Genomic DNA, 14,956 nt, shown 5'->3' on the forward strand with positions numbered 1-14,956 from the left:
AGTGTTTTACGTATCAAACACTACTTAGGGGTTGTTTGTTTACCTCTTAAAAGTTTCAGTAAGAGGTAACATCTGAATCTTGTTTGGTAAAAAAAAGTCTGTCTCTTAATGGTTTTAAAACTCTCTGAATAGTTTTGTATCATGTGTTTTCTTTAACCATTCAACACCCTAATTTCATTGTAAACAATTACAAAAAAGTTATATTTCATTTTGCACTATATCATGAGAGTCTCTTAATCATTTTGATCACTTAATCTATACTATATTATAAAACATTTGACAAAAACTATTTAAAATCATTCTTTATGCATGAAGTACCGTTTATTAATGCATATTACTTAAAATTTAAAATTACAAGTAAATTGTGCGTAAGTAAAACTTATTAAAGTTTCATTTTCGAATTCGTATAACTAACTGCAAATAAACATAATCAAATTTCGGATAAATATCTTATTTTAAATATAAAATTTTTAAAATGTAATTATGATAATTATTGAGTTCTAACAAAATTCTTAATTACTATTCTTATAAAAAAATCAATCATATTATTAAATAAAAAATAAATTACTTTGTTATTAAATTTAAACTAAATTATAATAAAAAAAAATTGAATTAAATAAATTACACAAAAAACAATAACTTTTAGATAGCTAATTTGACACTAATTTTGATATATTTATTTTTTAAATTTTATAATATTTTTAAATTTATATTTTATTTAAAAATAAAAACATTATTCATTTCTCAAAGCCACATAAAAACCGTATTTTAACGTCTTCAAATAAGGAATAAAACTACACACTAAAATCAAGATGTATCTCGCTGTATTGTACGAGTATCTTTCTAGTCATTTCATATATAACCATTCAGCAACTTTCAAACAATGCATAAATATAAAAAACAAAAATGAAAAAAATTAAAATTTATTTGTTTCTTTTACGCGGCGAAAGCCTAAACATTCCACTCCCATATTAAACGTGTGAACCAGACCATTTCCATAAGCCCTCTGATTGCGACTAGGGTATCGTATCTGGGCAGTTCAAATCAACCATACACTCACCTGCCCGGAATTTGATTCTTTCACATTCCTCCCCCATTCCCCTTCCCCCTGCCCGTAAATCTCGGGCAGTCTTCCTGCCCAACAGACGACACTGACTTCTCAACCTATACGTACACATTATTATGTATCTATATGTCATACAAATTTCTCTCTATCTCTCTCTATGTATATATATACGAACAGCACGCCAAACATGTTTTTCCTCTGAAAATTGACATCATAAGAAGTGATTTTCTGAGTTTTTGTTTGATTTAGGGAGACATGTGGAGGAGGACCGTGGCTCGATCTGCCGTGGTGGCGGAAAATTTACGGAGGTTTTCTATCTCGGCATCGCCGTCTTTGATTCCTGGTCCGTGTATTGTTCATAAACGTGGAGCTGATATTCTTCATGATCCTTGGTTTAACAAGGTTTGTTGCTTTGATATTACGTAATTCTGATATCAAATAGTGAATTCTTTTGTACCTATTTCGCTAGAATTGTTGCGTGGAGTGCAACTTATTTATGGTAAAGGTAGCATTAGGTTTAGATTACAATAAATTTGGAGTTTATTTGATATACAGAGTTTTTGCAGTATTTTTGTTATGATTGTGGATATTGAATCGATATTTTATTTGAAGTATCATGTTGTTAATGTTCTGAGTTTTGGAATAGAGTGGTTAGGTCTGGCAGTGGCTTCAGGAGCAAAATTTACAAAAAAGTTTGTGGGGAAATTTTTTATTTAGTTTATGATTTTATATTAAAAGTTCTGGAACCTTCCATAACTACGAAACTAGGAGAAAGGTATCCCATCACTCTCCAGTTATAGCATCTCAAAGGTGACACATATATGAAAACCAAATAAAGGGGCCATCACACCCACTTCTATTTTATAGATAATGACTTAAAAAGGCACATGTTCCCTTTTTTCAAACTACCATTTTCTATTTTTGGAAGGAAAAATAGAAATCTCTGAGTTTGGTGATAGCATTGGTGGTGGTTGTAGATTTTTGTTTTATACCGTTGTGCCTGCTGCCTTGTTTCTAAACAGCCAACATTTTTGATGAGTGGTTGCATATAGGAAATAAAATTCACATGTGGAAACACTGGTTCTTAACTTCAAAAGAAAGAAAAAAATAGCAAGTTGGTGGTTGCCATAAATGACTCCCTTAAACCACTTCGGATGAGACCAACGTACTTGTGACTGGCAGAAATATTGAGAAGATATGGCACTAGTAAAAAAAAAAAAAAAAACTCTACTTACAATGGTGTGAAAGGCTAATCGCTTTTTTGAATTATGGGGCTCTGACCATCTTTGTTAAAAAGGAATATATACCCTTTTGTTCCAAAAGTTAGAGGAGTTCAACCTTTTCGGTGGTCCAAAGAGGATAGATGTATTCATTGATTGGGTTATCATAAACTAACCCTGAAAATATTCCTGGTCTTATTCTTTCTAGTTAACCACACATCTCTTGTTTCCGGAAATTACCCTTTTCTAGAAAGCAGATTGGAGGGATGATTAAATAAGAACAATACTTGTGTTGATTTACTATGCGGCATATCTTGTCAAGGGCATGTCTTCATTTGTGTGCAATTTGTGTTACCTAGTACACTATTGGTATTGTAACACCTTGTCCCGCATCAGTAACTATTGGAATTTGTAGCCCCTTATGACTTATGAGTTCTTGGTTGTAGGCTACCAAAGAATTCTCACCATGGGTTTAGTTGTTTGAAGGTTGTCTTGTATGGTCTGCTACTATGGGATTGAGATATTACACAAAGTGTAGCTGAATGCTCATTGGCTGGATTGTTTTCTTGTGTTTATGCAGCAACTTCACATCTCTGTTGAAATCTTATATATAGATACTGCAACTATAAAATATCTTCATGTTATGGAGTCTAGCAAGAAGTCCTATTTTCGAACAACCACTTCATTTTGGACCAATGTTTTTCTTTCATTCTATATTTTCTTGATAAATGCTAGATAGCATCATAGAGTTGTTACAAACTTATCAACTATTATTATTCTACTATTCCAAATTTAGCACATCTCATCAAGGCAGCCCTCACCTCTAATGTTGCATCCATGTTTTTTCTTGCTATTAATTTTAATAAAGACAGTATGTTAGAATATATCAATTACCAACCTTGCGTGGTGCGTAAAACAATCTTGAAATCTTGCAACAACATAGGAAATTATGTCATGTAACTATGTAAGGTTTAGCATTTCTATTGCCAATTTAACATTTCCCGCGCTTTAGAAGCTATAACTTGTTTGTATCATCTTAGAAGCAATATTCCCATTCAAAGATGACACAAATGCATGAAAGAAAATGGAAATAAATCTAAGCTAATATCATATAAATCCCTATTGACAGTGTGTAGAAGGATGCCAAAATTATCTTGGTTGATCAATCTGCTTAACAGAACTAAATGTTTGAATCCCTCCCAACAAAACCTAGAAGAGTGGAAACAGAGCACTCCTGCCAAACTTTATAGGGAGGAGATATTCTAAGCTGGTATACAGCGATGCATTGAAGGGAGTTGATGAGAGGATGCTTGAGCATGGACTGTGGCATGTAAGATCCATCAGTGCCAAGTTGTATATCAGAAGTCAACCATGGGTGGGATTCATTTATTGGGAGATTACTAGAATCATACACGAATAGACAAGAAGGATCTTTTTGGTATTGTTGGATTTGAAGGTAATGAGTTTGGTGATAACCAAACATTCAGGCCTAAAGTTCTATGTGTTGCTGTGTTAATAGATGACCCGATTGACTCTCAAGTGTAAAAGCTGTGGCATTAGCAATCCCCTGTGTGCGAGTGAATGATGTCTATATGCATTTTTCATGTAATGATGCTTGTTAATTTAACCTTTCCTGTACTCTTTTTGTAGAATCTCAAGACATGGATTAAGGCTACAATTTATCAAATCTTAATAGTGTCACCAACTATTACACAATAGTGTCTATTATTCAATTAATCATTTAGTTTCAAGTTTTCCAAATAAACAAAAGTTCATTATCGCTACAAACTAAATGTTAATACTTATTATCTTATAGTTTAAGAATTATCCACTTAAGGTTTTTATATTTATCCTGCTTTACCTGCTTCTTGAAATGAAATGATATAGTTGATGTAATTCTTTTTCCGTAGCGTCTGACTAATAATTACTTCTGGAATATCCAAGAGCAGGATACTGGGTTTCCTTTGACTGAAAGAGACCGACTTGGGATTCGTGGTCTCCTCCCACCTCGTGTTATATCGTTTGAACAGCAATATGAACGCTTTAGTGAGTTCTACATTTCTTATAATCCTGTTTTTGCTTTCCACCCTTTAAACTATGCAACAACATACTTGCGAATTATTTTTGGTTTATAGCTCTACGAAATCGGTGATTCTACAATTGAATAAGATGTGTAGTTCTTACTTACCGATTTCAGTTAAATGGTCAATCATGTACTTATTTGATTTGCCAAACAGGCAGTGTTTGCATACAGTAGTGGAAGTGCTTGTGGACCAGCAGATAATTCTACTGAGCTGCTCATAACACATGTTTCTATATATTTACTTGCCATTTATGTTCAAGGATGCTACTGAATTTGCTATGCTGGTGTCTAAGGATCTTCAAGTTAGAGGATTTTCTGATCAGTTTACATGCACGTCACTGATGTAGACACCTATTTTTTAGCGCATTTACATTATTTGCTCCTTATATTTGGCATTTCTGGATTCAGTTTTCAAGTATGGAAAGTATATCAGAATTTAGTTATCAAGATGTCCACGTGATTATGTTGTGTTTGTATGCAAATCTGTACACTTCATTTTTTCCTCTTAATCTTTTGTATCAAATTTGTTTGCTTACAAGAATAGCATTAAGGTTGCAACAAGCCAATACTAATACCTTAATGTCTATTGTTAGTGGAGTCATATCGATCGTTGGAAAAGAATACGGCAGGTCAACCAGATAGTGTCGTATCTTTGGCAAAATGGAGAATCTTGAATAGGTTACATGACAGGAATGAGACATTATACTACAGAGTATGTTCACTGACTGGCACCATACTATTTGAATGATCAAACAGATTGTAATAATGTAAAAAGGTTCTTTTTCTTCTATCCAGGTACTGATTGATAACATTAAAGATTTTGCTCCAATAATATACACTCCTACGGTAGGTCTGGTATGCCAAAACTATTCAGGATTGTTTAGACGCCCACGTGGAATGTACTTCAGTGCGAAAGATAAAGGAGAGATGATGTCGATGATTTATAACTGGCCAGCTCCCGAGGTACACCGTGAATTGCAAAAGTGGTTATATGTACTTATTGATCTGTTTTTAACATAGGAATGCCATTGCCAATGATTATTTTCTGGTTCAGACAGTTTTTTGTACATCATTCTCTTTATTTATACTAATTTCCTGAGTTTTCTTTTACGGATTTGAGTACATTGAAAGGACAAAACTGGTCAAAATCAGTTATTTTGCAATCTGGGTATTTTTCTTTGACCAAGTTTAGTTGTAAACAAATTATTCAGGTGGACATGATAGTGCTTACAGATGGCAGTCGCATTCTCGGCTTAGGTGATCTTGGAGTTCAGGGAATTGGCATTCCTATTGGGAAACTCGATATGTATGTTGCTGCTGCTGGTATCAATCCACAAAGGGTATGCTTTTTTGTGTCAAAACTTGAATTTATGTGCTATACTAGTTGCATACTTGCATATAGATATCTCTGACTGTCATACTTGACATGGAATCTTATGATGATTGCTATATATTCTTGCTAATACAGGTCCTCCCTATTATGCTTGATGTTGGAACCAACAATCAAAAGCTACTAGAAGATCGTCTTTGTAAGTAGATACAAACAAACAATTGTTTTCATTATGCAGTCTCTTAGAGTCGGTAGTCTTTTATCATCTCTTTCTTGCCTGGGAATTCACTGGTTCCAAGTTGTTTCTGAGATGTGGTCTAAAGTTTAGCATTTAGTACTCATTTACATTCTGTTGGGTTGTTTTAGTCTAAATCTTAATCCAGAAAACTGTTTTCTCTCACTTTAATGTCAAATACATACAACGCCATACCAAAGGGCCTTTGGCCTAGCAGTATCAGAGCCTTTGGCCTCCTAGGAGGTCAGGGGTTCAAACCTCACCAAAGTTGAGGAGGGTATGTGAGTTTATTTGTTACATTTGCCGTATATAAATATTATCTACTTAAAAAAACATGACACTTGATGAAACTCTGCCTTACGATTTAGCCTGCTAGGGGGGCCAACATGAAATGACAAGAAAGCAGAGGGATACACAATAGGTGAAAGTGATTAGCTAATAAACTACATAAGTTGTGAGTAATCCAACTGCACCACATAAATCTTTTGGCTGAAATTTATCTTCTGTTGTCAAAAAGTGTGGAACAAAAAAGAAACCAATATTTAGGAAGCTGAATTGGACAATTAAATTCTTGTTCTATTCTTTGAAGACTACAAAAAGATTTACTTTAATGCAATTTACATTTGCAGATTTAGGACTACGAGAAAGAAGGTTGGAAGGAGAAGAATATATATCAGTAGTGGATGAACTGATGGAAGCTCTTCATGCACGTTGGCCAAAAGCTATTGTCCAGGTTACTTCTTTCAAGAGTCTGGCTTTCTTATATGTGATGTTGTTTTATTATAAAGGGTGAGCTGGTTTGTCAAGGCTCCTCAGCTTTGCCAGGTTGGGGGGAGTTGTACTCAGCTTTTCCTTTGCATATTTGCAAAGAGGCTTTTCTCATGCCTTAACCCTGTTACCATTTAGTCACAAAAGAGTAACCTTACTGGTTTGATGTTGTATCATTATGTTATTGGATGGCCATGTTGAATCAGTTTGAAGATTTTCAATTCAAGTGGGCATTTGAAACTCTTCAAAGATACCGAACGAAGTTCTGCATGTTCAACGATGACATACAGGTTAGAGCCTATCTATCATATTCTGCTCTTAAAGAAGCAAACTTTAGAAGTTTTGATTTTATGCTAAAGTTTTATTAAGTTTCCCCATATGTTTATTTTCTTTCTTAGGGAACTGCTGGTGTTGCATTAGCTGGACTGCTTGGAACTGTTAGAGCACAAGGTCAGCCATTGTCGGACTTCGTAAACCAAAAGATTGTTGTTGTTGGAGCTGGAAGGTAGTTCAAAACTCAATTTTCCCAGTATTTTATATTAATAATTTTTGTTATATCTTGGCTCCCCAGAATCTCATATTCCCTATTTTATTTACAGTGCAGGGCTTGGTGTTCTTAACATGGCCTTTCAGGCTGTTTCAAGAATGACAGGAAAGACGGCAAACCCTCAGTTTTACTTAATTGATAAAGATGTATGGTTTTACATTTCCAACATCCATGCCATGATTCAAGTTCAACTTACTACATCCATTCGTTCAAGGGTCGTTGATCTTTTATAGAGTGATTGATGTTTGAACCGTGTACTTGCTTTTTCATTGCAAAATAATCATTGCTCTTGTGAAAATGACAAACATAGCATTACAGGTCGCAAGAATTAGTGAATTTTGACAAATTATGAAAATCTAAATGCAAAGAAAGATACCGGGCCCTTAATTTTTCAAAATTGCTTGCTGTCGCAAAGTGTCTTGTTTTCCTTTTCCATTTTCACAAGGATGAAGGCTTCTTTGCAATGGAAAATTTAAGGCTATGGCTTAGAAAGTCAATCACTCTTTGTTAATATATTGTGAATTGACCTGGGTGGTTAAATCCAAATGAGTAAAAGAAGAAAAACCAAACGAAACTAGAGAAAAAGAAGAAAGAAAATAAGTGTCTCCTATTATCTAATCGTGCCTTATGGTATTATTCACTAAAATATGGCATTTCACCTCTGAGGAGTTCTTAATTATTGTTGCAGGGTTTGATGACAAAAGAGAGAGCTGGCGTTGACCCATCAGCTGCACCATTTGCTAAAGCCATTGGAGAGGTTGATAGTCTAGGACTACGGGAGGGATCTGATCTCCTTGAAGTGGTACATCTCTTTCTAAAATGATCAGGAATTCTTTCCTTCGTAAAGGGTCGTTTGTTTTCTAGAATGAGAGCTCTCCTTAAAGTTCTGCAATTTCCTGCTTACCAGAATGCCAAATTTTGATATTTTGCAGGTAAAAAAGGTCAAGCCGCATGTCCTTCTTGGTTTATCAGGAGTTGGAGGTATTTTCAATGAGCAGGTGCTTACTATTTTTTACTGTGGTTTATCCTGAGTCCAGTGCTTACCTTTCTTAAAGGATTATAGTTTTATATAATCTCACACTATGAGGCTCTCTGGTCATCTTGAATCCAATGCCATCCTATGTCCACATTTGCTAACAACATGCAGAAGGTAAAGCTTATGTTCTTCTTACTCAAAAATTGAAGTTAGAATACATCCCAACTCCAGTTAGTGAGAGTTGCCTGTTAATTTCTTTTAGGAGAAGCACATGTATCTAGTAGTAGTGGCTATAATAACCACCTCAGTTCAATTGCAACTAAGATTTGAATGAAAAATATGTTGATTTTTTCAGAAAACCAAACGAGCCTAGGTGGGTCCCGCTGGGGAAGGGGGTAAGATGTATGCATGCTTGACCTCTATCCTAAAGAGTAGGGTGGCTGTTTCCGTGAAGATCCCTGGCTAGTGAAAATGTGAGGAAGGGAGAAAAACTGATACACTAAACATTGTAAAGTTAGCTATGAGTACACAATAGCAATCCAAATAGAAATAGCAATCCAAATAGAAATAGCTATGAGTACACAATAGCAATCCAAATAGAAGTAGAGAGGGACAGACATGCTAAATTATTCAATTATTGTGTCCAGAACACTCATTGTAATTTCACTAATTTTCTCTCTCGTCTACCATCTTTCTAATCAGATCAAGAAACTATCACTTCCTGAAACAATAAAACGTCTAAATTTTGCTTCATTGAAGTCATGTCGTTTTCTTGTCATATATTCAGGTGCTTAAGGCCATGCGAGACTCCGACTCCCCTAAACCTGCAATTTTTGCCATGTCAAATCCCACAACGAATGGTTTGTTTCTTTGTGAAATTTTCATATATATACATATATAGGGTTAGGTTCAGGAGAAAATCGTAAAAAAATGAAAAACTAAGGAACACCATAGTAACTATTCATTTGTACAGTATGCACATGTACAAGTAATTCGTAAGTAATTTTCCAATATGCACATGTGCATAACATGCACACGTGCATAGTAACCAAGAAACATCTTCAATTATTTGTATGCACATGTGCATACCATATAGATGAATGATTATTAGATTGTTCCTCTTTTTTTAGATGTTTTCCCCTGAATCTCTCTCTCTCTCTCTCTATATATATATATCTTCATTAAGCTTTTTTTTTTAAGTATATTATATTTATATACGGCAAATGTAACAAATAAACTCACACACCCTCCTCATCTATGGTGAGGTTTGAACCCCTGACCTCCTAGAAGGCCAAGGGCTACGATACCGCTAGGCCAAAGGTTTTTTGGTTATCTTCATTAAGCTTTTCAGTCTTCTATTGACTATATATAATTTATGGAACAGCTGAATGCACTGCTGCTGATGCTTTCAAACACGCTGGTGAAAACATAGTTTTTGGAAGTGGGAGCCCTTTTCAGAATGTTGATCTTGGTATTATTTCTTCATGTTGCATTTGTTCAGCTAAATCTGATTTTTTTTTTGGCAAAATGCATCAAAATGCAACAAAGTTTGGTTTAGTTTCTATTTAGTGTAACTCAAAGTTCTTTTTCCTTCTCAATCAGTGTAACAAAGTTTCAAAAATTTCTATTTTGTACTCCATTTTGACAGGTAACTTGTTCTTGTAACATTTGATGTCGTGGATATCCGTTTATGAGAGGTTTACGGGAACGAGTTACAGCAAAGTCGGCAATAAACTTGACATCCATGTCATCAAATGTTAGGAAATCAGCTAGTTACCGGTCAAAATGTGGTAAAGATAGGAAATTTTGAAAATTCATTAAATTGATATGAGATAAAAATTCTTTGTTCCACTCAAGGGTCGTTTCGACGTTTGGTTCACAAAATGGAATTAAGTGGAATAGGAATCCGTCAAACGAATTTGACTTTGTAGGAATTGGAATGGAATTTGATGGAATTGACCACGCTTTTGGTTGAATGGAATTGGAATGGAATAATTGGAATCTTTGGGATATCCCGTGGAATTGTGAAATCTTTAATCTAAGGAATTCAAAGTATTCCCACATTATCAATATGTGAACCAAACAAAGGAATTGGAATTTGGTCAAAGGAATTGACCATTCCAATTCCCTTGGAATCATTTGAATTTTGCGAACCAAACGCCCCCATAAATAGGAGCCAAGGCAAACTTTGTTGCATTTTGATGCATAAATTTTATATGATTGACACCATTGTACTTGCTTCTGCTCCTTTGCCTCTTGCTTCTTATCGACTTCATTGACACATAGGAAATGGTAAAGTCGGCCATGTAAATCAAGCAAATAACATGTACCTCTTCCCCGGGTATGTGCTTATTTCTCTAAATATGCTGTTCGAGTGTTGTTAATTTGCTATATTTATTTCATATCCTTTGGTTGCTCAGGATCGGTTTGGGAGCTTTGCTCTCTGGTGCTCATATTATATCCGATGGAATGTTGCAAGCAGCTGCTGAATGGTATGATCTAAACAAAAACGTATTGAATTTGAATTGAAAATCTAATTGCTTTATATGCTCTTTTTTCTCATGAAGTTGAATGTAAGATGATCATATTTGCATGGTACTTATTACTAGAATGAGCGAGAAACCTACCTTATCTACTTACTCAGCTTCATGAAAATTGCAACGTTTGACTTAAGTAATTTGCCCGGTATGCACGTGTGCATGATAGAAACCAAGAAACAACTTCAATTACTTGTATGCACATGCGTACAGATGAACGGTTACCAGGGTGTTCCTCATTTCCTTGGTTTTTCATTTTTTTTGGGGTTTTTCCTGAACCTCCCTCAATAGTGATAATGAATAAATAGGTACTCCCTCAGTCCCAAAATAAATGTCCACAATGAAAAGGTAGACAATTTTAGAAATGTGTAAATACCACAACTTTTAATTAACTAAGTGACACTTTCACCCTTAATAGTAGATGGAGCAATGACTTTCTTCATCTCATAATCAAGGTTAGAATCGGAAAGTATACACTTGCTTTTAAAAGTGGACACTTGTTTTTTGCGACGGAGGGAGTAATTTTACTGGAAACTTTACAAAAGAGTACTTGTTTCAATCTTCACTCAGCATCCCAAATAGGAAATGATTGCAAATTTTGTGGGACGGAGAAAACTTCGAAAAGCTAGGACCGGGGGTTCTTACATATTGAAATTCCTAGCAACTTCTTTTTATTATCTTGTCTTCATTGCTCTTTATCTGGTGGCTATCACTTCTTGTGGCCTTGAATTGACCTTTCCTTTTAAGGTTAACCATTTGTATTAAAACCACTTAGTGTGCGTTTGTTTCACGGGATTACGTGAGACAAGACAATACAAAAACTTTTTGTCCCACATTTGGTGTGACATTAGATTGGGACATGAGTTGAGTGGGACAAAAATGGATTTTTTCCTTCCTACCAAAATAGGTGGAACAAATAAGGAGACGACACATGATTGGTAAATTACTAAACTACCAATGTCAAATTACAACTCTAAAACCTTTCACAATTCTTTCACCTACCTACCTCTCTCTCGGCCGTCCAATTTAGTCTCGTCCATGTGCCAAACGCACCCTTTAGGTTAAAATATCCTCTAATGGTGGTTAGACTTCGCGGGGGGGGGGGGTTCATTCCTCTGTCGTAGTGTAAAAAAATTAGGATCCTGAAAGGTGCCACTGTAATATTTTTTTGGGTGCAACTGTATATTCCTTGAAGTTACAATAATAACACAAGTTCACTTCGTAGAGTTGGTTTGCATGGTTTTTTTTCTCCCCTTCCAGGCGCGGGTTCAAATCCCATTTTTATCATTTTCTTATTTTATTAATTTTTTAATTTCAGCTTTATTATGTTTCTCAAGAAAATTTGGGATAAAAGACTCGAACATAGGACCTCACATACAAAAAAAGGAACAACAGACCAATAATAATTTTCTAAAAATATCCATAGCTTCGTTTTTTATAGTCAAATGGTGCCACCACTTGAAAAAATTTCTAGGTCAGCCTCCGGTTAAACTAACCACTTACGTTACTCTTTTGTGGTTTATGCTGAATTTAAATAAAAATGCATCTGTGAATGGGTATGCACAGAAGTTTGATGAATCATTTTCATGCTGTTTGAGTTTTTGCTCGATTTTTATATAACATATCGGGAACTAATCTTTAAGACTTTAGTGTTGGTGTTGTTAATTGAATATTTGCTTAACCGGAACTGATTCTTTTTTCATCTGTTCAGTCTTGCCTCATATATGACAGAAGCAGACATCCAGAAGGGTATATTGTATCCATCTATCAACAGGTACCATTCTCAAAAGAAACACCTGCAATTTCACATTAAATTTCGAATTTTTTAAGGATGTGGCAATCAAAATTGTATCCTGTATTTTGTTATTTAATAAGGGCAGTTGTTAACTACCTTTTTTTAAAAAACGATGGGAGTTTGGGCTAAGCTTTAGCTTGTGCGTGCGTCAACTAATCCCATGGGAGTTACAGTGGCATGGTCCACTGTACAAAACAGAACAGGGATCAATGTTCCATGTTTGGTAGGACTTTTATGTGGAACAAAGTGAAACAGGCATGGTCCACCCCTACCTTATGGAACAAGGTGTAACAAACGTATGTTATACTAATATAATTTCAAAATAAAACATAATTCTCTTCTAGAACATCAAATACGCCTCCCTCTACATTTTATGCAAATGTTATGGTGAAAACAAGGGTTAGAGGGGAAAACAAAAAGGTAACATTGGGGTCTTTTAGCTTCCATTTCCCCAGCTTGAATCTCGTTCAACCCATAAACACGTGCAATCCCATCTCCAACTGAGACCACTCGACCAATCTCATCCACTTGAAAATTCGTGTAAAAGTTACTAATTCTACTTTCTAATAGTTTTTAATATCTAAATTGACGGAAACAACCTCTCTACCTCCCGGGGTAGCTGCAAGACCCGACTCGTTTGGGTTTTTTTATATTTTTAATTGACTTTTTTTTGGGATAGAGGGACTATTTAAACGATACTCCAGAAAGGGTTATATATTGGGACTTCTACTCGACTTGCCAGTACAATATACGTTTTGCTCTATGATTACAGTATTCGGAATATCACTGCTGAAGTAGGAGCTGCTGTGCTTCGGACAGCTGTCGTTGAAGAACTAGCGGAAGGCCGAGGTGAAGTGGGGCCCAAAGAGCTAGGACACATGTCAAAAGTACGATATAATCTCAACACTAAAACCCATTTTTTTTCCATTATAGCAACCTTCATTATTGAAACAGCCTCTGTCTATTGGGGCAGAGGATGGATCTGCGTACATCTCCCCCTCCCCGAGGGGCATAATTTTCTTTAAGAACCTGGGACCTCCCACAACGCGATACCTGACATTCATCAGGAATATGGACATGTTATTCATCAAGAATATTATACTGTATTCATCATGAATGTGTGATTCATGATGAATAACACTTCCATACATTCCTGATGAATACATGAATATGTGATTCATGATGAATAGCACTTCCATATTCATGATGAATATTCATCTTGTAGAAGGACACATGGCATGCTTTGGGCTGTTCTAGGTTCCTAATCAATTTTGGGTTCCTAATGGAATTTACATTCCCCTCCCCCCTCCTAGGGGCCATAAATTTCACTAAGAACCTAGGGACCGCCAATAGCAGGACATGTGGCATATGCATCAGGGATATGTACGTGTTATTCATCATGAATGTCTGATTCATGATGAGTAACACTTCCATCTTCATCATGAATGTGTTATTCATCTTGAAGGACACATGGCACGTTGTGGACGGTTCTAGGGTTCCTTATCAATTTTGGGTTCCTAACGGAATTTTTATTCCCCCCTCCTCCCCCAAAGACCCTGCCTTCGGGTGGGATATATTGGGTTTGTTTGGTTTGGTTTCTAATCTTCATTATGAATCCTAATGATGGATGCAGGAAGAAACTGTGGAATATGTAACACACAACATGTGGTATCCTATTTACGGTCCCCTTATTCACGAGAAATAAAGCAGCCCGAATGAGGTTGCGCAGATGCTACCGTAAGTTCTGCAGTTTATTATTTAATTAGTTCTAATTATAATTGAATGCAGTAATGAGGGTCCGATTAGCGACTAGAATACTAGTAACCGATATCAATTTTGGTTATTGATGGGCCTTTGTGGCTGTTCACGTAGGACGTCTCCTTGTTATATTCATTATGAATATTGTTTCGGTTTTTGAATTAGTGAAAGAGTAATGCAATTTTCCCAATGAATGTTACAAACTTACAAATTGGTTTTCTTGTGTTTTTTCATATATAAAACAACAGCTTATGAACGGTGTTCACACAATGTTGTTTCATTTATAAAACGGTCAGAGCTTTCTTGCATGTGGGGAACAAGAAGAAAATACAATGTTGTTTCATATATAAAATGTTCAAGACTTTATTGTGTGTGGCGAAAAAGACAAAAATACAGTGTTGTTTCATATATAAAACGTTCAACATTTTATTGCATATGGAGAAAAAAACAAATATGCGCTTCTATATAGATACATACATACATATACATATATATAAACACCTATACAGAAGAACATAACATATTAAATTATAACTTATAATCAAACTCATTGAATGGTTTGGATTGGTTTCATGATCCCAAACCCAAGGAGGTCAGGATCTACCACTAACACGAGTACTGACCCTTTGATAGTTAAGAGA

The 14,956-nt window shown here is 35.4% G+C and overlaps 1 protein-coding gene across 2 annotated transcripts; it reads left to right on the forward strand.

Annotated features, from left to right (window-relative positions):
• Window positions 1-1,101: 1,101 nt before the first annotated feature.
• On the forward strand, window positions 1,102-14,526 carry LOC112526692 (NAD-dependent malic enzyme 59 kDa isoform, mitochondrial). 2 transcript variants are annotated; one of them, XM_025137080.1, is made up of 20 exons: window positions 1,102-1,184; window positions 1,316-1,468; window positions 4,236-4,332; window positions 4,963-5,081; window positions 5,165-5,332; window positions 5,581-5,709; window positions 5,838-5,898; window positions 6,564-6,667; window positions 6,909-6,992; window positions 7,101-7,207; window positions 7,302-7,395; window positions 7,938-8,051; window positions 8,182-8,247; window positions 9,013-9,085; window positions 9,610-9,696; window positions 10,512-10,566; window positions 10,646-10,717; window positions 12,474-12,536; window positions 13,330-13,444; window positions 14,191-14,526. In XM_025137080.1, exons 2-20 carry the CDS (start codon window positions 1,322-1,324, stop codon window positions 14,260-14,262), a joined length of 1,827 nt encoding a protein of 608 aa, XP_024992848.1. In that variant the 5' UTR covers window positions 1,102-1,184; window positions 1,316-1,321; the 3' UTR covers window positions 14,263-14,526. The 2 variants fall into 2 exon arrangements, with proteins under 2 accessions (XP_024992848.1, XP_024992847.1); XM_025137079.1 differs by lacking the exon at window positions 1,102-1,184 and having other exon boundaries at window positions 1,203-1,468.
• Window positions 14,527-14,956: the final 430 nt, after the last annotated feature.

The sequence above is a fragment of the Cynara cardunculus genome (genome assembly GCF_001531365.2).
Source record: "Cynara cardunculus var. scolymus isolate 2C chromosome LG 14, CcrdV1, whole genome shotgun sequence".
Lineage (NCBI taxonomy): Eukaryota > Viridiplantae > Streptophyta > Magnoliopsida > Asterales > Asteraceae > Cynara > Cynara cardunculus.